This window comes from Apteryx mantelli, chromosome 5, assembly GCF_036417845.1.
Source record: "Apteryx mantelli isolate bAptMan1 chromosome 5, bAptMan1.hap1, whole genome shotgun sequence".
Taxonomy (NCBI): domain Eukaryota; kingdom Metazoa; phylum Chordata; class Aves; order Apterygiformes; family Apterygidae; genus Apteryx; species Apteryx mantelli.
In genome coordinates this window covers 84,142,829-84,167,214 of record NC_089982.1, presented here as the reverse complement: position 1 = coordinate 84,167,214, position 24,386 = coordinate 84,142,829, and the positions used below count along the sequence as shown (strand labels likewise).

The following is a 24,386-nucleotide window of genomic DNA, read 5'->3' as shown; positions in this document are numbered from 1 at the left end:
ATTACACAAAGTATTGCAGTTTGCATCCTTTGGCCTTCTTGTATGCCATAGCTGAATCTATTTTGTGAGGTTTTAGAGGGTTCGTTTTACAAGACGGTGAGGGGAAGGTGGCAGTTTCATTTGAACTGTGTCTAAGAGAATATGGCTATTTGCTGTTTCCATTTGCAAAGCTAGGCTGTGCCTGGCGTGCTTCACTTAATTTTTTGGAAAAAAAATCACTTGCCTGTGAATATCATTGTGACTGTTTTCTCTAGCTTCTTATACCTTTCAGTGGGAGAGAGCAGGAAATATGTATGAAAGCTATGTCTGCTTTCAGAGAGCCTTCATCCCGAGGTAACTGAAGAAGCTAACATCATTATGAAGGCTGGTTTGGACAGGTCTGAAACACCGCTTGGAGGCTACTCATGTTTATTGTGCTGGGAGGGGCAGGTTGGGTTGAACAGCCTTAATTTTGTTTGTTGAACTATTAGTACATAACTTCTCTGAATTCCCCTCAGCTTTCTTTTAGAGCCTTTGTTTGATGACTTGTATAATGTGAGTCTTCAGTTTCTCTTGCACTTTCAAAGATCTGGCTGTTTCAAAGAGCTGTGAAAGTTCTAGTGTTTCCTTCTTACTTTTTTTTTCTCCTTTAATTACAGATAAAGGGAACTTCAGTCATGTGGAAGGTATTTTATTGACAGCTTTTGAGTCCAAAATCACACAGAATCACTGAACATGTGTATAGTGCTGTAGGCTGCTGTGCAAAATCCCTTGTTCAGTGTTTCTTCATAATGAGTTTTTAGAATTGTTGAATAATTTAGTTTGGAGAGGACATCTGGAGCTCTCTGGTCCAACCACCTGCTCCAAGCAGGGCCAATTTCAGAGCTAGGTTGCTCGTGTCCTTGTCCAGTCAAGTTCTGAAAATCTCCGGGGATGGAGTTTCCACCACCTCTCTGGGCAACCTGGTGCCATGCTTAACACTGATGGTGAGGAATATTTTCCTTTTATCTAATCAGAATTTCCCTTGCTGCAGGTTATTCCCATTTCTTCTTGTCCTTTTTTTGTGTGCCATTGAGAGGAGTCTGGTTCCATCTTCTCTGTAACCGCCGGTTAGGTAGTTGAAGATAGAAATTAAATCCCCCGTTAACACCCATTTCTTCTCCAAGTTAAACAAACCCAGTTCCCTCATTCTCTCCTTGTACATCATGTGTTCCAGCCCCCAGATCATCTTAGTGGCTCTCCGCTTGACTGTCTACAGTTTGTCAATGTCTTTTCTGGGAGTTTGGCTAAATTACATAGTGCTCCAGATGTGGCCCCACTAGTGCCAAGAGGAGAAGAATCGCTTCCCCCAAACTGCTGGCTGTTGTCCCTCCCAATAGAGCCCATTTTGTGCCTGTCTTTCATCGCTGCGAGACCGCACTGCTGATTCCTCTTCAACTTATTGCCCACCAGGACCCTCAGGTGCTTTTCTGAAGAGCTTCTCCCTAGCCAGGCAGTTCCCAGTTTGTGTTGATAAATGCTTTTTTTCTGTCCTGGGTGCAGGACTTCACCTCTGTATTGCTTAACTTCATGAGGTTTCCTTCGGTCCATTCCTCCAGCTTGTTGGGGCAGTCCTGTCCTCCGGTGTATCGACTGCTCCTCCCAGCATGATGTTGTCTGTGAACTTGCTGAGGGAGCTCTCCACTGCATCATCCAGGTTGTTAATTAAGATGTTGAACAGCATCAGCCCCAGTACCGGGCGTTCCCTGAGGAACACCATCCATAAACGGCTGCCAGTTAAGACTTCAGTCTGTTGGCTACTGCCCTTTGAGCTCAGTGATCCAGCCGATTTTAACTACCTTGTAGTGCACCTCTCTGATCTGTATCTCCCCATTTGTGGAGGCAGGCTGAATGTCTCTAGGTCAGTCGAGCTTTTCAAGATTTGCTAATGAGAAAGTTGCTTCAAAACAACAACAACAACAACAAGTTGTGTTTAGACCAACCTATGTGGGGCCTGTGAGGGGAGGTGTGCTGGAAGAAGTGGGGTGTTAAATGAAAGCATATGGGGAACTATAGAAAATAAAGTTTCTGGTCTCTTTTTCTTTTTCTATGTAGATGAGCCCATGGACTCTTGCTCTTTCCATCCACATTGCTGGCCACTAGCTTGTTTTTAAGCAGGGAAGTGTCTTTAGAAATAGTTCAACTGGGAATTTTTCCTGCCGGATGAAGGAAGAAGGAGGCTTCCTTCAGGCTGTGGCCTGCCTGCTTGCCTGGACTAGTCTGTTCTTAGGAACATGTCTGGCTTAAATGGATCCAATTTCTTCTCACACCAGTTGTTTTTTAATTTTCATGGATTTTTGTTGCTCTTCCCAAGATCCAGTCTGCCTTTTGTTAAAAGCACAGTAGCTGCAGAGCAGTGAACAGTTGAGGGCAAAACCATGCAAGGTTTAGCTAACTGCTTTCCATGGATCGTCACTGCAGGCTGAGGTTTGCAGTTATGCTGCTCTGGGTTGTGGTTGAACCTCGCACTTGTACTGTGACTTTCTGAGCCCAGCTACAGAACCTCTTCTGTAGTCCTGCTGCATAGGGAATTGCTCCCCATTTTTGCATTTGTGCAGGCAATTTTGCTTTCTTAAGTATTTCCTCTTGTTGATGAGGGACTAGTGTGTCAAGATCATTTGGAAATATGAACCTGTACCCCAGAGTGCTTGCAAATCTTCCCAGCTCTGAATCATCTGTTGGTTTTATGGGCATACATTCCAGTCCATCATCCAAGTTGTTAATGAAAATATTGCACAGGTCTTATGCCTGGCTGGACCCGCTTTCCAGTGCCCTCCCAATTAGATAGCAAACCCTTGATAATTACACTCTGAGAGTTATTTTGTCAAGCAGCCATTTTATGGTGATTACATCTCGTTTGTGTTTTCTTAGCTGGATCTTATGGGAATGTCATGTGGAACAGTGTCAGAGCTAATAAAGATTGCGTTTCTGAATATCCTTATCACTTCTGTATGGGCATACAATTTTTTCCTGGTGATGCATGGATCCTTTATTAAAGGATCTGTCTTCCATAGATTTTTGAAGATAGAAGGGACCTTGAAGGTGGTGAGATCTGCCCCTGTCTACAGTGAAAGTTTAAACGTGCAGACTACACCAGGTTTATGAGAACTTTTGTAACGGGATGGTTGCTACATGACAGCCTTGGGAGATCAAGAGGAAGCAAACGTGATGTGTTTATGGGTTCCAAATGAAATTAAACAATTACCTGAATCCAGTCTTCAAAGCAGTCTTTGAACGAATCCCAACCCTCTTTCTGCAAGGGTGGGAAAAATAAAGTACGTGTCTAATCTGTACCAGATATCAGCCAACTGTTATCTGTGCCTACGTGCTGTTACTCAGATCTCGTTAGCTGCCTAATTGGATAATAGGCAGTACACTTCACAACTGCATAAGTATATTAAGCTCAATCTGCTTTGGAGCAGGGAGGGGAAGATGTGCTTGGTGACAAACGGACAGAAGAAGCTGCACAGTGGAGCGGCAGGATAAATATGGCCCTGTACCCCCATCGCTTCATTTCCAGCAACTTTCTGGGACAGAAACTTTGTGGGGGTCTGTAGCATTTACGTTAGTATTTGAGTGCCAGAGTGGAGAGTTGCAACACTTGTAGATTTTGCCCACATCAACTGGGCAATCTCACTTTTAAAAGCACAGTTCTCCCGACAGTTAAATCTCTTTCAGAGGTGTCTTGTGCAGGATAATTTCATCCCTGGTTTTAAATCCAACACGATATAGCGAAGGGACTCACCCTATGTGTGTATGAGACACTTGTGTTTTGCAGCAGGTTCCTGGTCAGAAAGCTTGTTCCAGAGCATGAGGACGATGCAGGGGGAACAGGATCGGAAAGCTTGTGGTGGGCTTGGGGTGAACAGTTGTAAGCAATTCAACACATGGAAGAGAGAAACTCTTTAATTCTAGAAATACTCTTCCCTCTCTTTCCGGAGAAGATCCAGTTACTGCATTTACCCATTTTAAAACTTTTGGAATAGATTGGAGTAGACTCTTTTCAAAGGCATAACTAAAAGTCAGTCTCTTGTAGAGCACTGTGTATTTATATTTCCCCAACATGACGAGCTTACTCATTAAAAGACACGCAGATGTGAGCATAGTTCATGAGTTGTCACCACCTATTATATTCTCAGGAGAAGGTATCCACAGGGAATATTTCTGAGTACAGAAGTTGCATCTGCCGAGGGGATCTTTATCTCAAGTCAATGGGAAAGTGACTGCACAAATGTTTTGTGGATTCCCTTGGGACAGATGGAGAGTTTTGACACGGGGCTCAAGTGTAGTCTAACTTCTGGCCTTGTAGATGGGGTGAACTGTTTAGGGCTTTTCATTTATAGCTTATTTACCTCTTCTAATGAATAGCTCCAGCTTTTCATGCTGTCCAACATCTGTCCGTAGTAGGCAGAAAGGAGAGTAGTAGGGCTCCTTTTCTTTAAGTATTTATTTTAAGCAAATGTAAACTAGTTTAAGTGTGTTTATCACTGCGCAGCACGGTTAACAGCTGTGCAAAGTGCCTTGCAGTTGTGTGCGTGGTTTCATATATACGGGAAGTTGGGAGGATTCTCTGATGTTTTCTGTCTTTATATCTATGTTGATGTGGCCAACAAGGGTTAAGAGTTAGGCACTTGTCTGTGTGGGGAAGCTATTCCACTGCAAAGAGGGGTGTGAATTTAAAGCATGCCAACTCTCCTATGGAAAATCTTATTAAATAACAAAATCCCAAACCGCTTTTATTTTGGATGAAGGTAAAGGATTGCAGGGTAGCTGTTTTGGCTCATTTCTGTGTGGGTAATCCTCCAAACCACCACCTTGTTTTGGATGAACTAGTGAATATCTGTTAAATGTGTTTCATAGTATTCATGCCTAATGTAGTGGCAAGGTTAAGAGCATGGTCAGCAGGGAAAATAGCCTTTTTGCAGAAGATAACTCAGATGTCAGCATCTAGATTACCTGGATAGGCTCTGTAGAGAGTCTATGTCTTTTTTTTCACTGCATAGAAGACTTAGACTCCTGTCTGAGGCGCTGAAGGTCGGTAGCTACAGGTAACTGTTCCCTTCTGTTGCTGCATGCCTGAGTCAGGTTTGAGTTTTCGACATCCAGAAGAAATGAATTTGTGATCTGTCCAAAGTGTTCGATGAGGTGAAGGTTGCATACTTTCTGCAGCGATATACACTGATAATTCCTTTCCCTCCCATCCCAAACTGCTGTGTATTGTGGTAAACTCCCTGACTCAGTCCGTCATCGGCTTCGCGATGGGCTGTAGTTCAACAGATACTTATTAAAGGGTGAAGAATGCTCTGTCATGCGCAGCCGATAAGAGAATTCAGAAATGAAATTGAATATTAAATTGTCAGTGACCTTTTTTTTCCCCTTTAGCTTTGGCTGGAAAAAAATAATGGCATAGGTCCTTTTCCTCCTTTTGTGTGGGCAATATCTAGACATGCCCTGCGCTTTCAGAGTTGCTTTTCAAAACCCAGGTAACCATTACGGTGGTCCTGTCTGACCACTGCCTGTTCCAGATCAAACCCACACCAGGCGATGTGTGCATCAAAAGCAGAACTTCTTCTTGGTTGGTTGCTGGTGTCTTCTTTAACATTTTTTTAAAACCAAACCCAAACACACAGTGCTGTATGTTCTCAAGAAGACAAAGCAGATTTTTCTAGGTGGTGACACCTGTGATGCTTCTTAGTTCTTGGGGGAATTCACCTCCCAGTTTTGGCTAAGCGGAGATGAGCTGTCGCCTACTGTAGAGGGGTCTGTTGTGCTCATAGAGTGAGTTTATCATCGGGGTCTTTAGGCAATATTTTAAGTTTCCTGAGCCTTGATCACAGAACATCTTATGCCTGGGGTCGAGGCCTTGGCTGTGAGAGGCAGTTCTTTGGAAAGCTGTGCAAAGATCCTCGTGTCTCTCAAAAGCAGTGGCCTGTGTCTCGGAAAGCGGCACTGTGAATGAGGAGAACAAGTTTGAAATCACGTGTCCCGCTGCAAGTACTTTTCTTTCCATAGGAAGACTTGTTGGAGAATGTTAATTGAGTCCCTTTTTAAATGAAGGAGACTTTGCTTCCTTCCCAAGTTTTCAAAACAAATTTTCCAAATACAGAGCCCATGTTTCATTCAAGTGTAAATCCTTTCTCTTTAACCTGGAAGTTATCCCAGAAAAAAAAAAAAATCCATTCACTCTAGGACAGACCTTTGCAGTTGCGGTGGAAAAAATGAAGTGGATCAAATTGTCCAAACAGGAAGGGAATTAAGAAAAGACTTTACCCAGCGAGGTGAGCTCTCATTTAAGTTTAAATAGTCTTTTTACAAACTCCACTTTGTAACTCTGTTGCTTGTGAAGCATCACGCTATGATTGAAGTGGCTGCTAAATTTAGAAATGACGAATCTTCCTTGCCAACATGCCAGCCTATCTGTAGGCTGTCTGCGTTTAAGTGTGTAGTTATGGGATGGAGGCAAGAAGTGATTGGAAATTCACTGGCTTGTTATCATCGCTTCTGACTTCCGCACAGCTCAGTGGTCCTGTTGGGTCTCTGAGCTCCAATACTTTACACTCCTCTAGTTTCCTTTCATTTGAGGGCATTTATCAAAATGCTCTTTTGACACGGCTAGGCACTAACGCTGCTTAACGCACGGTGACGCTGAAGCATGGAAAGGATAAAGCTCGACACGCTGAGTGAAATGAGCTCCCATCCAAATGCATTGAAACTGTGCTGTATTTTTAGCAATTCGTGGACAGAATTGTCGTTCTGCTATCCCCCGTCACACAAGAAGTCTGCAGAAGAATAGATAAAACACAAGTGGCCCAGTCCCCAGCCTCTGCTGTTTACCACGTGGCAAACCTTCCTGCTCGCTGAAAAATCCCTTAGATCTAAAATATTTCTTTTTTTTTTCCATAGCCTGTACTTCTTAGCTCTCTTCCTGAGCAGTGTTTTATCTTAATTCTGTGAAGTGGTTTGAGACACGGTTTATTGAAAAGGAGCAATGCAAAATAAATTTCCCTTTGTTGCAGTAAAATATCTTGATAGTCACGGAGAAGAAATATCGTTCTGAGTTTGGGTGAGTCGGGAGGAATGAAAGGCACCTGGTGGAAATGATAATCCATCATTTCTGTGCATCCCACGGTACTCCGGGCTGCAGTTGCCTGCAGGGCATTTAGTAACCTCAGAGCACGAGAACTCGAGGCTGGAGGAGGATTTCTGTTGGAGTCTCTCAAGGGAGAATTTCGTCCTCCGGCTTTGTTTTGATGTTTGCAGTAAGGTGGAAACAAAAGCCGAAGGTGTCACTGTTGCGTTTTTGTCTCTCCACTCTCCCACCCATCTTTTCCTTGCCTTTTGCCGGCTGCTTGCGCTTTCTGCTCTGCTTCAGTGTGTCTCTAGCACTTCCTAGGGAAATCCCACGGCGGGGTGAATTGCCGCTGTTGCATTGCAGCCGGGATGCTTTCCCGTGTAAGACGCTTTTTGCGGCAGCGCCTGATTTCCTGTGGATATCTCCAGACCGCCTGAATGCAGGCAGTGTCTAGTGAGGAGATCTGTCTGCGCTTTTGCCATCGAAACACTTGTAAAATCAGAACATGTAGCCATCATATGCAAAACCCTGCACTTCAAGTAGCGTGAGGAAAACACCTTTCTTCTTCAAGGGGAGCGTCTGACGGGTAAAAATCTCAGAAAGCCACGACCCAGAATTCGTCGAGATCCAGGGAGATGCTTCCCGACCTGAATTCCCCTACCTTGGGGTTCTCGTCCGATGCATGCGTTTGTGCAGAGAGCAGCATGGGGAATGCGGGGTGTGTTGCAACGTGCTAAAGTTAGTCTTGGCCGTGTCTCTGCTGCCTGGAAGCTGGAGCGTGGCTTCCCCAAGAGCGCGAGATGTGCATTTAGCGTTCCTGAGAAAGACAAGCCCCGGAGAAGTCCCCTAAATACAGTTCCACCTGGAGAGACATACTTTTCCCGGAGTAACGTCTAGTCTGTTCCAGGCTGAAGTCAATCCAGTTACTGTGGGAGTAAATCAGTGTGCGGTGTTTGGCTTTTCTAATTTTGGTTCTCAGCCCTTGTGTTTCTGTTGCATGTAATGATTTTCTCCGTGGCTTGAGTGGTAAAGATGTGGTAACTGCTCAAGGATGGCTTAAAATCAAAGATTGAGTGTGGGTGTTGCTTTCAAATAGAGAAAAAATGATGCTATTTAGAGAGTTGTGCAGCTATTTCAGGGCAGTTTGTTAGGTCTGCGTTCTGAGAAGCGGTGAGAAAATATGATTGCTTTTGGGCTGGTGTGCCTCCTACGGTGTGTCCTGAAACGATCCTCATGTGCACATTGAGTTGGAACCAGTACTGCGCCTTGCTGAATGCAGATTCATTCCCTTTCTCACCCTCCTGTTACACGGAATGGGAGAAGGAGGAAAAGATTCCTGTTGCAACTTTGCCCCCGAGCTTGCTGCAATGAGTTTAAAGCCCCAAACCACAAAGAATTCCCAGATGCAATACGGACACCAGTGTTTATTTGCCTGAGACCCCATTGTGTTCTGAGCTGTGCAAACATAGGCATGTTTCCGATTTAATTAAGGCTGTTTTTATCAATTAAGTTTCACAAACAGTTGGAGAGAGAAGGAGGGTAACGGAGATAAGATCGCATGATTATGCAGATAGGATAGGATACAGCTCTTTTTTGGCAGAATACGAGAAATGCGGTTGCAACACTGTTCTGATCCATTATGCCAGTGGTTTTAGTTTGCAATCTCTTTTTTTCCCCCCTGTAGTTTACTGTCTGCTTCTCCTTCCTTTTACAGTCTTGAAACACCAAGCTTTGCTTCATGGGAAGCTGAGCAGTGGGAGATGCCTCCCAGTAGTTACTGGACGTGATTGAGGAGCTGGAAAAAAAGGGAAGATTCCCAGCATTGGGTCAGCTACTGCTTGGCAAGCTTGTGAGTCAGAATTGATCCATGCTCACGGATACAGACAGACCACACTCAATCTCTCCATGCTAACTTGGAACCAGAAATGCGGGAGAGCACAGCACAGACGCACTGTAAAAAGGCAAGCCAGTTTGGGTCTGGATATTGCTTGTCCTTGTTAGCTCAGCAGCTGTGTTCCTGAGCTAATAAACCCTCTCCGTGGTTTGAGGCTAACATGGCTCAGCTGCGGCTTGTTGTACTGGCTTAGGTTTTGACCAGGTCACAGTGCAGATAGGTCCCTGATGGTCTATAGTATGTGGAAACACAGTGATTTCTATCAAAGATATTAGAATGCATGACTAGATCATGATTTCTTTCTCCAGGGTTAAGATGAGGATATACCGTTCGCTGTGCCAGGTTGAGTGCCACTTTAGCGGCACTGTTTTCCCAGCTCTTCCTGATCCAGGAGAAGACTGTTCTCCTGGCAGTGTAAGCTGTTCCTGGTGATGGAGCAGGTGTTGTGGGATGTCTTCTATATAGGTGGGCCCTTGTACCTAACATCTCAACCTCCCAAAAGCCAAGGGGATGCTAAGATGTCAGCTACAACATATACTTGTTCTTCTCTCTTTGGGGGATTTGGAGAGCAGAGGATTTACTGGTAGGGTTTGCTCCTCTGTTGTGCAAGGAACGTGACAAATCCAAAGCTATGCTTTTTGTTGCTGCTGTGAACCTGTGTAATATTGTAGCCTCTGGCACATAAACCACAGCATTACAGTGTTCTGATTTCATTAGCTCCGTGGACAGGAGAAGCTCTGTAGCCCAAAACACATGGCGCAGGGAAGTCGTTGTCTCAGTTGCAGACTAGCTAACCAGCTTTGTGTGACCAGAGAAGCTGCAAAGAAAGGGAGAATGAAGAAGAGGCTTCTGCCTCCAAGCCTGTTCCAGGAACTCAGTAAGTCTGGCCGTAGCTGGCCCATCTCTCACCTTCACGTGGTGTCCTTGCAACGTATTCCTGAAATGCCTTTGACTTTCTTCTTAGCCCTGTTCTCTGGGAATCACTTGGGGGTGGTGACCACATCTTAGCATTTGCATGGGAGGTTCATACGGGTGGAGGAAATCATCTAGTTATTACCTTTATCCCCAGAACTGTAAATCCAGCCTGCTGTCCCACCGTCTGAGTTGCCTTCCACTAGGCTGTCAGAGAGGCCTCTGAAGAGTGGTTCAGGATAGCCTGCTCCCTTCCCTTGCTCTCAGAGCTGGCTGAGCCAGCTGTATTCTCACGGTTCCCTTCAGCCAAGGAAACAAGCTTGAGAATCAGCCATGGGCCAGCCAATTATTTTGATTTATTTTCTTTTCTTTTGCCTCAGATGAGAAGGATTCGAAAAACACATAATGGTGCATTTTATCAGTGAGTTTTAAATGGCATGATTCATCCCCTTATGTTCTTGGCATGACGTTCTTTGGTTTATTTTTTGGATATCCTTGCAGCTCTGTTAGTGCCAAGCATGGTATGGAAGTGCCCTGTGGCAGACAACCTGCTCTGCCCATATGTTAGCTTAAAAAAAAAAAAAAAAATTATAATAGGAAGTCTTTATACTGCATGCCAAGATGTTTGGGGCTTGTTAAATATATTCTACTTGTCAACAACTACCCAATTTAAAAAGTAGCCTTGGTGTGAATCAGCTTTGAACAAGTTCATTTGACTCGAGGGATATTCGCAGGCATTAAAACAAGTTGGATCGCAGTGGTAAAAAATGTGCAGTGGTTTCCCGATCAAAAGCACCATCTGATTACCCTTTTTTTTTTTTTTTTTTCCCCAGCCTTCTCCTCTAAATGTTTAAAAGCACAGAGATTTTCCCAGTTAGCACAGTTTTGGTGACTTTGGAGAGTCAAGGAGGCTTACTGGGGCAGGTGTTTTTGGGAGCCACTGGTGGGTTACTGGAACACTTGCTACAGTCTGTGCAAACAGTGCATCCGTATAGAGGGGTACGGGTGTAACAAGACAAAGCATCAGGGCATTTTTATCTCTGCCTGAAGTCAGTGTTATCCAGCGGGGTTCACTGGCTGCCGCGGTGGATTCCTCACTGGTCTATAAATCACTCTGACGTTTATGGGCTCTTTAACAGGTTCGTTTTTAAAGTCAGAATTGCGGGATCCGTTTACAAAGCGAGCTCTGTGCTCTGCCTGCTCCGTCTTCGCTGGCTTATGGCCTGAGATTGCCTGCCCGGCCAGCTTCCCTGCCAGCTCTGCAGATCATCGCTCCGTGAGGAGGCTGGTCCGCATGGGACAGGCACGGGAGCTTGTGGCGGTCCTGCAGAGCTTCCTGGCCCCGCTTGTCTTGAGGACCGCGTTACCACCGATGCTGTTCTGTCCACGTCTCCCTCTCTCCATGGGATATTGGTCAGATCAGTCGGAGACTTAGGCTTTCGCTAGTTGTCTTTTCTTGCAGTGCGACTTTGAATAAGCGTTGTCTGCTCAGAAAAGCAGGCTGCAGAGAAGGTGTTCCAGTGCCTCTAAGCTAGCAGGAGGTCTTATCAGGGAGCCTTTTCCACTGTCTTTACTAAGGTAATTATAAAATGTTGGATTTGACGGTTTATTCTCTCTGTCTCCTCCGCATTTTTCCTGGATGACGATGTTGTGGGAGGAGGCAAAGGGGACAGCTGTCTTGGATCGCACTTATGAAAAATATTGTTTCTCAGAACATTCTGTTTTTTTGTTGAGGAACTTAAACATTTCTGCTTCGTTTTCTGCGCCAGCAGCGTGGGACCACAAAGTGGTGCTGTTGTTGGAGCCTGTAGCCTGCACAAGGTCTGATGGCCTCAGCTCTAAGATCCAGCAGCTTTGGGTTGTTTCTCATTCATAACTAGCAGAGTAGCTTTACAGAGGTGAGTCAGGGTGATAGTCCTTTATTTGACAGACAGGGAAACTGAGGCACAGATAGGTGAAATGACTTGCTTAAGGTCCCACAGACCATCAGTGGTCACCCTGGGAGTAGGAGCCTGTTGTTTGTTGTGTGCATTGAAGGAGCACAGGTTTCCAGCTTGGGAAGAGGAAGTATTTTAGTATGGCCCCTGCTCTGCCTCTCCTGAGCCATGGGGAGGTGATATTTCTGGAAGTGAGGAGGAAAATGAAGATAAAGTTTGCAGTGTTTTTTATGAGAATGGGGAGTAGCCGGCCCAGTTAAGGTCATCGTCTCAGGCTTGAGGAGACCTGAGTTTGGGCAGGCAAAAGTTGATACCATGATTTCCGTCTGTCTCTTTTGGGATGTGTCCAGAGGAAGATGAATGCAGAGTCATCCTGAAGGTCTCTGCTACCTCCAAAACACTGGTGCTGCGGAGGTTTTGGGCAGAGGGCCATGGATTCGGCGGATGGGTAAAACGGTTTTGTTCATGCTGCTAGTTTTAAGATAGTAGGTTCAGCATGTTGTTACTGTGTTTCTGTCCTGATGTCTGATCCAGCTCTGCATGCGCTGCGTGCCGGTCATTGTGGTGGGTCAGTAATTAGTGAATGGGGCTTGTAGAGGCTCATGTAAGATCAGCGCTGCTGAGCTGCAGCCTTCCTAGTCCCTCAAGCCACGTTTGATGGCTTGGGCTTTTACGTGGGCAAATTTTAGCAGATGGTCGCGTTCATCCTCAGTCCAAATTTGCTTTTCTCTGACAGCCACCCCTATAAATTCCAGCAGCTCTCTGGAAACCACTTTGTTGCTACTTCTTCCCTGTGGATATACAAGGCAAGACACAGGTTGCTCATCTGCAGCGGGAGCGCTGTCTTGTTTTTATCACTGCACTGAAAAGCTGTGTCTGTCTCCCTTGCACCATCGTAATGAGAAAGTTTAGAGCCTGGTCAGCTCTCCGTCACCAGCGCTGGTGGGCGACGGTGAGGCGCTCAGGATAAATGGGTCGTATCGATGCGATGTGATGTGATGTGATGGGGAGGTGCTACAGAGATGATTGAGGTGCTCCACTCAAAACCCGCTTGGATCCAGGAAGACTCTTCTCTTTCTTGGGAACGTTAAATGCGGATCTCACTCTTGGGGAAGAGGTGGGGAGCGCATATATATAAATTTATATAAATATAAATTTATTTATAGATATTTATAAATATATATAATATATAAATTTATATATTCCCATCCTGCTAAATGACCAAAATGTGGATGTCTTCCCCCGGTTAGGCAATGAAGAAATATCCTTACTATGCCATGGGATGATCCTTCCTTCTGCAGGTGTCTTGTCACGTGATGGGAAGGAGCTGCCAGCTCCTTGGGGAGAGTGAGGGGACCGTGTTGGTGACGGTCCTGCTTGGGGCAGCAGGTTGGATTAGAGCCCTTTAGAGGTCCCTTCTGATCAACACTTCACAGTTTCTATGCGCCGTCAGAAAAAGTCTCCCCTGCAGAGACCCACTTCCAGCGCAGGCCTGGCAGCTACGTGGAAAGAAGGTGGCAGGAGTAGTCTGGGGCTGGGTGGGTTATTCCAGCAGCCCACATCCAGCCTGAAAGTTTGTTTAAGCTAAAGGACCGAATTGGAGAAAGCCTGAGCGCCAGGCTGACGACGAAACGCTGCTCTGCGGGTTGTTTCTGCCTGGCGATTGGAGGTAGGTTTCCAGCGTGTGCAGGTGTGACGGGAGCTAAAGCAAACCTCGCCGGTGTGTATCCTGACGGCAGCGCGGGCGTTACGAGCCTGGGAAGGGCCCCGGTATGTGCCGGGATGGCTGAAGGCCAGTCTGCTGCTCCTGCAGCTATCCTGGTACCCTCGGGGAAACGAGGCGCGTCCGCTTCCGCTGCAGTAAAGCTCCTGTTGCGTGGTCGACACAGCCTGGTCGGGTTGGTGTTTGCCCAACCGCCTGTATGAAGGCCGTTTATAACAGTCTGTTTCATTGACTCACGTTATCTGGTTGATGAGGAGGACTTAAGCTCGATTAATACGTCTCCTGCCTCGTGTTGAAAGGTTGTCTGTACTTAACCTGCGCCGGTGTAAGTGGTGGCTCTGAAAAGGATTGCAAGCGAGTTTGGCAGGCAACCTGCTGGATTGGGCAAGAGTGGAAAGGAGGGGAGGGGAAAAAAAATAATAAGAGAAGGATGTTCCAGTTCGACGTGTTTACAGCCTGGAGAGCTTGGAAAGAGCATCTTGAAATAACAGGCAGCGAGCATTAATGTGCTTGCCTCTGAGAAGGCTGATTAAAGTGGAGAAGAGGGAGAAGCTACAAAATGCTTGTTTATTATGCCAGGAGCCAAAGAGAACCACAGCTAAAAGAGACGGGAGGCCCTGGTGATAGGCGGTGTTGAGGCGGATGCAGAAACCTCCTTCCACTTCAGGCATTTTCGTACGTACTCGGAGGTACGGTCTGTTCAGTGGATAGCCTGAGTCTGAAGCTGGGAAAGGTGCTAAAGGAGATAAAAGTGCTCCAACCAGAATAATCCTTCGAATTCTCAGCTTCTCCCTCAGCTTAAAAAAATTTAAAAAAGATGCATTAGAGTCAATAATTGGATATTTTGTTATTGCAGTTAATTGGATAAAGGTCACTCATTACAGCCATGCAGTTGCTTGATACAAGTAGCGCTAGACTACTTAATGAGTTAATGGCCTAAATGCTGGAGTGTCTTTACATCTGCTAGAGATGTTGCTGCTCTGTTTCCTGCGTGCGAAGCTTTTGCATGTGGGCTCCCTTAATAGAGCTTTCAGATAACCATTTTTGTTATTGTATTTAATTGATGAGATAATAGAGATGATTGTTACTATTGAAAAACAGGCTTTTGAACCTCTGTACCAAAAAGTCAGCTGATTTTTATTTTGTTTTCTGTTTCCTGAGAGCTAGGGGAAGCCCTGCTCTGGGGGGTCTGTATGGCTGGTTTTCATTCCTTAAGCATCACCGAAAGCCATCCGTGTGCATGCCTCTGTCTATACAACACCGTGCTGATGATGCATACGCTCACAGACCTATGGCTGCGTGTGACTGTGGATTCCCGAGGTGCAAAGGCCAGAAGGGATCGTCTTGGGCATCTTTTCTGACCTCCATAGCGCGGGAACATCTCCAGCGCCACAACCCTGTCTTCTGGTGGGACTAGAGCATACATGTCTATGGGAGCTCTGATCCTGATTTAAAAGCTTTGAGCAATATCGCGTCCTCTCTGTCTTTAGGGGAAAGTGTTCCAACAGCTGATTACTGTCGCTGTTAAAAATAGACCTGTCTGTTCTGCATTTGTCTAGCTTCAGCTCTTAGTTGCTCAATTGCACTTTGACTAGATTAAATAGCCTTTTGGTGTCAAGTATTCTATGTCAGTAAATGCTTTCAGACTATGACCAATGTACCTGCCTTATAAACACGTGTGTTTGTAGTGCCCCTTCATGTGTTGTTACTCTCTGGATCAGTTGCTATTAAAAAAAATTCCTTTCTTCCTCTGCTTAGTGTGTTTAGTTCTTGTGCTTCCATTTAGTTGTTCAGCTGAAATTAGGTCTTGTCTGATTTATTTCAGTTCCTTTCAAACAAGCACAGTCCTGTTGTTTAGGTTTCTGATGAAGGCTGATGCATAATTCCCAGCCATTAAAAACCTGGAAGGAATAAAGTGATTCTAGTAAATTTTAGTCTGTTTATGGTGGAGCTGCTTGGTCTGTGCGGTCAGCAGGGATTTTGTTTGTGCTGATTATGCATTTCTCACCCTCCAGACTGACTGTTGCTCTTGTTAATGTGAAGACTGCCAATTCAGCGCCGTACAGAAGGACCAAAACGTGCAGTCAAGTATTGTGGTTAGGAAGGAAAACCATGTCCCTACGCAGGATTCTGAGAATAGTATGTGGAAGCGCGATCACCCCCTGCCTGTTTTGGAAGTGCAGATCATCTCAACCTCATTTTAGCTGCCTAAAACTATTTCTATATCAGTAAGTACTGTGGTGGTAATAGGAGAGGATATGCTGAGCGAATGAGTCAGTGCTGAGGACCCCACGTCTACGCTGTGTGTGTTTCGGCGTGGACTTGCTCTACTCCGGTGCCGTAATGAACGTCCCTTAGCGGCTGGGACGCATCATGTGCTCTCTTGGAGTGCGTCTTCTGGTTTGGTTTCATCCAAAAGGAGTCCAGTTTGGGTGCTCCAAGAACTGTGCAACATGGATGAAAGCGTGGGAAGTGGAGCTGTCATTCCAGAGCAAACTGCTGAGCCTAGCTAAACTGCTAACGTAAGTGGACTCAAAAGGGTGAGGTGACTTTTTTAAGCTGGTCTGTAAGCCCCCTTTCAGGTGTTCCATCCTCAGATACGTCTGAGATCAGCGGGATGGGTTACCCTCTGCTGGTGTCTCTTGCTCTCCAGCTCTCTCTGAAAGGTTGAGGACAGCAAATGCAAGTTGGGCTCCTGACTGGTGAAGCTGGATGAGATGAATTCCACCCGGAGTGGCCGTAACTGCGGTCTGTGGGATGCAGGGAGCTCACTTTTGGGTATCAGGCAACATACTGTGTGAAACAAAGCACAGTCTGAAGGGAGAGGAAGGCCTTTTTTTAGATTAACTGATCTAGGTGGAGAAAAAAAAAAAGAAAAAAGAACCAGACAAGCTTTTAAGCCCTCAAGCCTTTTTTTCAGTACGTTACCTTGCCTAAGCGTTTGTGTCATCACAGCTATGACAGTGCTACCGCGAGAGTGTTTGGGTCAGCTCGAGCTCCTCGAGCAAAGTTTTTGTTTATTTTGGTTTTGTATTTTTAAATTGTGTGAGCCTTGGTGACCTTTTTCTTACAGGTCCTGGAAGAATAGCCTCGTCAGAGAACACGGTTGTAATCAGGGCGGCAGCTGCGAACTGCCTTAGTTCTCTGGGTTCTTCCTGGTGACTTGCAAGGCTTTGCTGGCAACATGAGAAAAAAATCGTGAAATGGAGATACCTCTGAATGTTGTTGCTGTTGCTACTAGATTAGGGGTAGGAAAGACTAGCATGACTTCTGCATTCACGGTATTTCTGGGTTGCCCTTGTCTGTGGGTCCACTGTAAATTAAATAGGCAGAAGGTGGCCTTTGTTAAAGGGAATACATCAAGAAAATACCCTTATTAGAGGGAGGAGACCCAGAGGAATCTGTTCAAAATGATTTCTAAGCTATTACTAAGATAGCTCTGGTGTGAAGTCCTAATGAGAGCTAACAGTTCCTCAGTGTAGGCGAAAAGAATCATCTCCCTGGGACCAGTCACTGGGCTGGGTGGCAGAGAGGAAGGGATGGGAACTTTGTAGGATTGAAGGGTACGAATGCCAGGAATGCAAACCTGTGATTCTGGGTTGGTAGAATGGTGCCCATCTTAGAAAACATATTTTTGCAAAGATTTGCCTGCTGGGAAACAGAAATTGAGCTCTTGCATTTTATTTAGTGGGGTTTTTTTTGAATGGAAGAGATGGACAGTAGTGAGAAGAGATGAATGAAGAAGGGTGGTGGCACCTAGGAATGCAAGGATAGAATGGAAACAGAGACTGAGAAAAGGGAACGAATCTGGAGAAAGATGCAGTTAAAATATCACGAGTGAGATGCTTAGATAAACAAGAGGTAGCAGGATCAAAGCTGTATTTTTAAGGCAGAAGGAAATTGTGGCCTATTTGGTTTTTTCTTTATGGTGGGTAACGTGTGCCTATCAGCTGTCTCACAGGAAAGCTATAACAGACAAGGTGGGAGGATTTTACTCTTAGGCAAGCTATGATTTAGTATTACCCTTGCTTTTGGTTCTTGCTTTTGGTTGGATGCATAGTAAAATTACAGCCTCAAAGAGATTCACAGCAGAGCAGCTAACATACTACTTACCCTGTAATTAAAAAAAAAACCAGAAAAACAACCTTCTGGGAATCAAGTAAAAGTCAAAAAGCCAAACTATCTTTGTGTCAGAGGATCTGGTAATATCCACTGGTGCAAGCAGTGTCTGGTGGATTGGCAAATACTGAAGGTAGAGCATTGCAGCTAATAGACTGTTTTATGTACTTATCTTACTTATGAGCCTAACAGAGTGTATAACTGATACTGAAATAAGTGCAGTGGGGATCATATATTTATATTGTCTGTTGATTTCACAACGGATCATGTATCCTGGTTGGGAAGCTCAAGCTCTTGCTAAATTTTAATTACCTTCCCTTGTCAATCATACCGTGAAGGTTGTTGGCTAATTAAGGGTGGTTTCTAGATCAGGATTCTGTACACAGAAAATACCCTGTTATTTTCTCATCTGTCTAGACAGGTCACCTAATCCAGTATTAAAATGCTGAAACAGGAGGGGAAGACATGTTCTGGAAGACTTGATGTGAAGAATTCACAAGAGTGTGCTGAAGCTAGCATTAGGAAAGCTGTACTTGAAGAACTGAGCTAAAACTGTTAAATTCTTACAGGATATAGATGGCAGAAAAGGTGTTTCTTTACTGTGGCAATTAAAATACATACATCAAAGTGTTATCTGGAGACTAGCTGAGAAGTGAAGAGTTTTATGGAACGTGTATGGGTTGTAATAAATCCTGAAGACACATCTAGGAAGAATTATTTCAATTATAGGTTTATAATAGCTTGAAAACAAGGAAGGGCTGGCCAGATTAAAATTTATTGCTTCTTGGAGAAGAGATGACTAGGATCATGCATGAAGGTCCTTGGCACTGAGGATAATGTGAACAGGCAGTGATTACTCACTGTATTTCGTAACACAGTTTCGGGGAATGCCCTCAGTTCTCTTTGAGTGGTGGGTTTGAAACCACCAAAAGGACAAAAATGTTTGCATAGTGTTAGTAGACTGAGGAGCTCCTCGCCACAGAACTGCTGTGAAGGCCAGAAACATTAGAGGGCTTCCAAAAGGAGTCAGCAAATTCAAGAGGAAAAGGTCCGCCAACAGTTTGTTATGCTCCGAGGTCTGGAAATGAGTTCCACTTTAGGATGTCCCTAAAGGACTTATGCTGGAGGCTGGTTACTGCCAGAAGAAGGTCATTCCTGTTTGTGCTGACCCCAGGCTCTTCAATGTGACTTGCTACAGCAGCTCTTATGTTCCCTTTAACAACTGTACTATTTTTGTCCTTCAGGCAGCTAAGCCTCGCACGCCAGTGATGGTCTCCTAACCTTTGTTTTTTACAGAGGAAGTGTAGAGAGGTAGCCTCGATTTCCTGCAACTGCACATCAGGCTCTGAATGCAGAGGTCCCGATGTTCAGGGCCCATCTTAAAGATTTTTAAAGAAACCAGAAACCTCTGACCTCTTAGCTTGATAGGTTAAAAGTCGGTAAGTTGGCACGTTTGGAAGGGGAGGTCGGGGACCATTGACGCACTGACCACTTGCCACTTGTGCAGCCTTGGAACGATATAGGGACCAAGAAAAGTCGTGGCTTCACTTGACCTCAGGCATAGGTAAAAGATGACAGTGGAAGAAACATCTCTTTTTGGGAAGCCAAGTTTCTTTCCATTGTCCTGCATTGTAAATAGAGAAAAGCGATGCTTCCTTTTCAGTTATTTTTTAACCAGAATGTTGTCCCTAATCTCTGTTTGCGGTGTGTGTTGTGTGTCTCTGTTGAGGGGTGGTCTTATCTTTCACATCAGCCTCTGACTGGTAGGGATTTAATCTACACATCATGGAGTAGTTCCTGATTAATTCCCAAGGGAAGTCCTCCTTACTGCAGAATAGGACTGCTGTGTTCCTGTTTATCTTAACCCGTTCTGAAAATCCACTTTCAAAGTGAGTTAAGATAAACAGGAACCAAACACTCCTGTGCCAGATAAGGAATGTCTGCGGGAGGAATGAATCGGAAACAAAGCAAGCAAAGACTAGTTCTGAGGTGTCTGCAACAGAAAGCTCGACCCATCTCATCAGCTGCTGTACGGAAGGTGTCTTGCATCTTCCTCCTCCCTGCCTGTTCCAGAGCTTTACTGTTGCTTCTGGAGCCAGGGAAGAAAGCGTTCTCTGCTGCTTTTTCAAACTGATTTACTGCTTTTGGATCCAGCTTGCTTGGGAGTAAGTCCAGTGCCTGGTTTTGGCTGCTCATAGCTTTTCCTCTTGTTAAATGACCACGACTTGTGACTCTTGCCATGAACTAGAAAGCACTGCATGCTTGACGTGTTTGACTCCTGCTTGGGAATAGCTCTCCAAACACCAATGGCTGGCTCCACATGAGGTCTGCTAGCTCAGATCCATCGGTCAGGAGGTGAAAATAGTGAGATCTGATTGATGTAACCACAGCAGAAGTCTGTAGTATGGCTGCAGCCAAAGCTGACTAGATGTCATCTTTTCTGTTGTTCAGCGGCATTTGGAACAAGCTATGTTGGCAGAAGCAGAATTTGTTACAGCACTTTGCTAAAATCTCTTGCAGGCAAGCCCAAATAGAACAGATTGGACTGAAGTTTCAGCATTTGAAACAAAACAGTTTCAAAATAGTTGTGAAGAGTGCAAGCAAGATCATTTTACTTTTTATACCGCTGCTTTAATGACTACTGACTTCAATCTAGTGTCCTCTCTGTATTACACAGAGCAGGACACACTTGGTCAAGATATATAAGTGCTTTAAGATTGTGGAATAAAAGGGACTCTCCAAATGAAAACACTGTTGTTTTGTCCTTCATTAGTACACACAGTCACATGCTGTAGTAGTCCAGCAGTGTCTTAAGAACAAAGGTTTGATTCTTCTCCTGGTGGTGCAAGAGAGGAACAGTCGTCTTTGATGTTGGCCAAGTGTTGGGAGACAGGAAAAGGAGAAGGGAGTTGGGGAAGAGCTCAGAAGGAGTATCCTCTGTTTATTTTTATTTTATTTTTTATTTTTAACTCGGCTTTCAGTAGGTGGTGTGTAGGGAGGACGGTAAAAGGCAGAGAATGACGTGCACACTTTGTCCGAATTGTTGGGCACCAGCTGATTCAGGGGTTGATGAATCTTGGACTATGTGTCTCTCCTTTACAAATCGGGAAGAAATGTCTTCTTGAATCTGGAGTGTGGGTCTTCATATCCTGTTCTTCAGCACTCTTGAGGACAGGTGTAAACCTATCCAGACTAGACATTGACATTTGTTTGTAAGGACATCCTGCACATGTGATCCCTGAAAAAAGGTTGAACCTTCCTTGCAATGAGACTAGAAGCACTGACTGTGGCTGATGGCAGCTACAGTGGTGACTTTGGCCTGCTGTCTCTCTGGGGAAGGCCGATGGACACTCTGCTTCCCCTGGTTCCTGCCAGATGTTGTGTCTTTTGGCTTTTCTTCCTAATATAATGAAGTTCATGGGACTGATTCCTATTGCTGTGGATGAGAGCAGCTGTCTCCTTGAGTGGGCATATTTTCTATCTCATGGCTGCTAAATCAGAGCATAACATTTTCACTGGAGAATGTCCCCGATACCTCCACATTCTCAAGAGCGTATAAGCAGACAGGGACAGAATATGGATTCAGGCCATGTACTAAAATAAGGCAATGGGACCTGAAATGAAGAGTGTACACAGTCAAAAAGACGGCCTTAGGAGTTTGCAAAGAAAAATGGGATACCCCTTGGAGGATTGGTTGGATATGTTGCGTAGATGAAGGTGATATCAATCCAATGGGAACTGGTATGGATTTGAACCTCTCTTCATCTAACACTAAGGCTGATCCTGATGTGGCAGGATGGTGTTGACTCGGGGGCTGCGTCATGTGGCTGAATTTTTCAGCTGGCCCTCATTGGCTTTCATCAGTTGAAATGTTTTGTCCGTCTGTACCATTCCTGTAATGATTGGTTTGAGATCTGATCTCCATGCTTTGAGCTAAATCCTCTTTACCAAGTCCCGTAGTTATATGATCTGAAGCTTATGCTTTGTGGTTGCCACAGTGGCATAGTGAAGCTTCATTACTGTATTTTGGAGCTCATTGTTCCTGGGTGTGTGGTTTTCGTTTTAATTTTTTGAAGTCTTTGCCACAAAATTGCCACTTCTGGAGGTTATTTAAAGAGATGGGAGTTTGAAAATCCTTTGACTTCTCTGGAAATAGCGTACATGGTTGCAAGAGGGTGGAGACTTCTGGAGTTTCCAGTGTTGGTGCTGCAGACCAAAACGTTGTTACATCTCAATCTGACCTCAGTTATCCTTACTGTGCATCCCATTTGAAAGGCTGGTTCTAGTTCACAAGTTCACTTTCTTTCCTGCTGGACTTTTTTTTTTACAGGCTTCCTTAGGATTTTTAACTGCAGAGGCTAAGTGTGAGCCGAGTTCCCTGAACACGCTTGTTTGCTTTTTCCATAGGTTCCTTAGAAAGAGAGCTTGGACGGCATGCAAAGTTGTGAAATATCTGCAGACAGCACGGATGATCCTCTTAGTAGTGGCCTACGGAGAAAACGACAGCCTCGAATAGTAGTTATTGGTGCTGGGCTTGCGGGCCTGTCAGCTGCAAAAGCGCTCTTGGAAAGTGGTTTCACGGATGTAACTATCCTTGAGGCAACTGACCGAATTGGAGGCCGAGTGCAAAGTGTGAAACTTGGTAAGAGCAGTATTTTGGTAGCAACGCGTTGGGTTTTCTTTCTGAATTCTGCTTGCAAGCCTTTATATTGTTATTAAGTTAATTTGGCCTTGGAAGCTTGCTTTTCCAGTCAATGTGCACATGCAGAAGGGTACTTGAGGTATGACATTATCAGGCACGCGACTCCTTGGGCTTTCTTTAGGGTGGATGGGCAAATCTGGGCTGTGCTCACGACACCTTCAGATCTTCAGATGGAAGGCTACTCCAAAGTGGACCGTATTTCCATAAAATGAAGATCTCGGTGATTGTTTTTGCCTTTATAAGAAGAGCTCAGTGTAACAGGCCTGTGAGAAGTGTGCTGTGATTGAATAACTGTATCAAGACAGTTTCCACCACAGTTTTCAAGCTTGACTCTTGACTAAGAGCAGTCAGTAAATCTCCTGGCTAGAGAACATCCATTTCTCCGTGACTTACATCACTTGCAAAGGGGCAAGCTCAAAGCTATTCCGTTTCACAAATAGCCCCATTCATTTCCCTAGAACTAATTTATTGTGTAGGCACTACCCACTGTGAATCAGGCTGCTGGAAAACCTCTTCAATGTATCCTTTCATCCTGATTTGCAGCTTTCCTACCTCTGCGGCTTCCTTTCTCAGCATGTAATAGAGGTGCAGACACTGGATATTTTAATCCTGTGTCAATTGGAAGGGCCTGTAAAATCTCTAAATGCAAAGTTACTGGAACAAATGTTGCCCTTTGCAGTACAGTAGTCAGTGAGACTTCCCCTGGGACCTGGGAGGGCATTGCCTGTCTCTTCGCCGCAGGAGGCGAACAGCTCTTCGTTTTTACTGAATTGCCTTCCTGATTTCAATTAACTAGTTCTGCTTCTGATCCCACCCTGTGTATTTATTAACTTCAGCCTCTTGCTGGCCTCCTTTCTTTTTACTTGTCAGGTCCTTACATCACATACCACATTTTACTCAGTAAACTTACCATAGTAAATAAACAGCAGTATCCTATGAACTTTTAGAAGGGAAATGAATGAAAAGGCAGTCGGACAAATCTAATCTCCGGGATCTGAACAGGGCACTTTACATTCCGCTGAGACTTGGCATAGAGGTTAGAATGGGAAGTGTGTCCTTTACTCACAATACGCTGTATTAAAAATACCCTGTATCATGTCTGTGAGAGGAGGGAAGTGTTAAAGATCTGAAATCTTCAGGGAACAATAAATATTTTTGTCAGTGCACCTGTGAAATAGTTACGTGATACTAATACAGAGACCATTTCTGTCACCTTTGGACACCTTCACCAGTTACTCATGTCTCCACCTTTGCTGGGAATCTGCCTCCTGTTCGTTACCGCTTCTTAACTAACATGAAGCAAGAGAAGGCTTTTCTGCCTGGTGAAGATGGTGCAGTTCGTTGCCGTAACCATTATTTGCAGAGTAAAGGACTGGAATCTAAAATTTTAATCTTGATATGTTAACGCTTGTTTGAAAACTGTGAACTGTCTTGTCTTTTCTTATCTTCTGCAAATTAGCAAAATTACACTGTGCAGGTATTGTGTGCAACTCTTTACCAAGGTGGGTGCATGTTCTGGCACCTTGTGAGCTTTGCGGATGTACATGCTCTTTAGCCACACAGTTTTGGAGCTCTGTTGGGTGGTAAAGTCTTCAGAAGCAGCATTTGCCCAGAGCCTCCTTATTCCCTGGTACAAAAGCAACAGGGAAGCATGACCCTGGGCCGTACTGTCTTCCTCCGTACTGCCCAGAGCACCAGGATTGCACCTGGGGTGGGCCAAACCTGCTCATTTCTCAGATCTGGCTAAAACTTCCAAAAAATTGTTACAGAAGTGGTTCTTCTGAATCTTCAACATACAACCACTTTGATCTGCTGGTTTGAAAGGAGTTTAAATATTAGACTTTTCTGGCCAGTACCCTCTGATGTAAGATGCAATTTAAACCTTCAGCAGAGATACGATGACACCTTCACAGAGTTATATCCTAGCGCTTCCACTCTCACCGAGCAATGCTGTATCTTGCAGGGGTTAGTATTTTCCCTTACTTCAGGACCAGTTTTAAAGTATGTTG

At 44.8% G+C, this 24,386-nt stretch overlaps 1 protein-coding gene across 1 annotated transcript in view; it reads left to right on the top strand.

The window, feature by feature from the left end:
* Window positions 1–24,386, top strand: part of SMOX (spermine oxidase) — a 57,100-nt gene that overhangs the window by 8,974 nt on the left and 23,740 nt on the right. Inside the window, exon 2 of the mRNA XM_067297216.1 lies at window positions 22,083–22,317. Within this exon, the coding sequence (XP_067153317.1) occupies window positions 22,110–22,317 (208 nt within the window). The 5' untranslated portion in view covers window positions 22,083–22,109. The remainder of the gene's footprint in view (window positions 1–22,082; window positions 22,318–24,386) is intronic.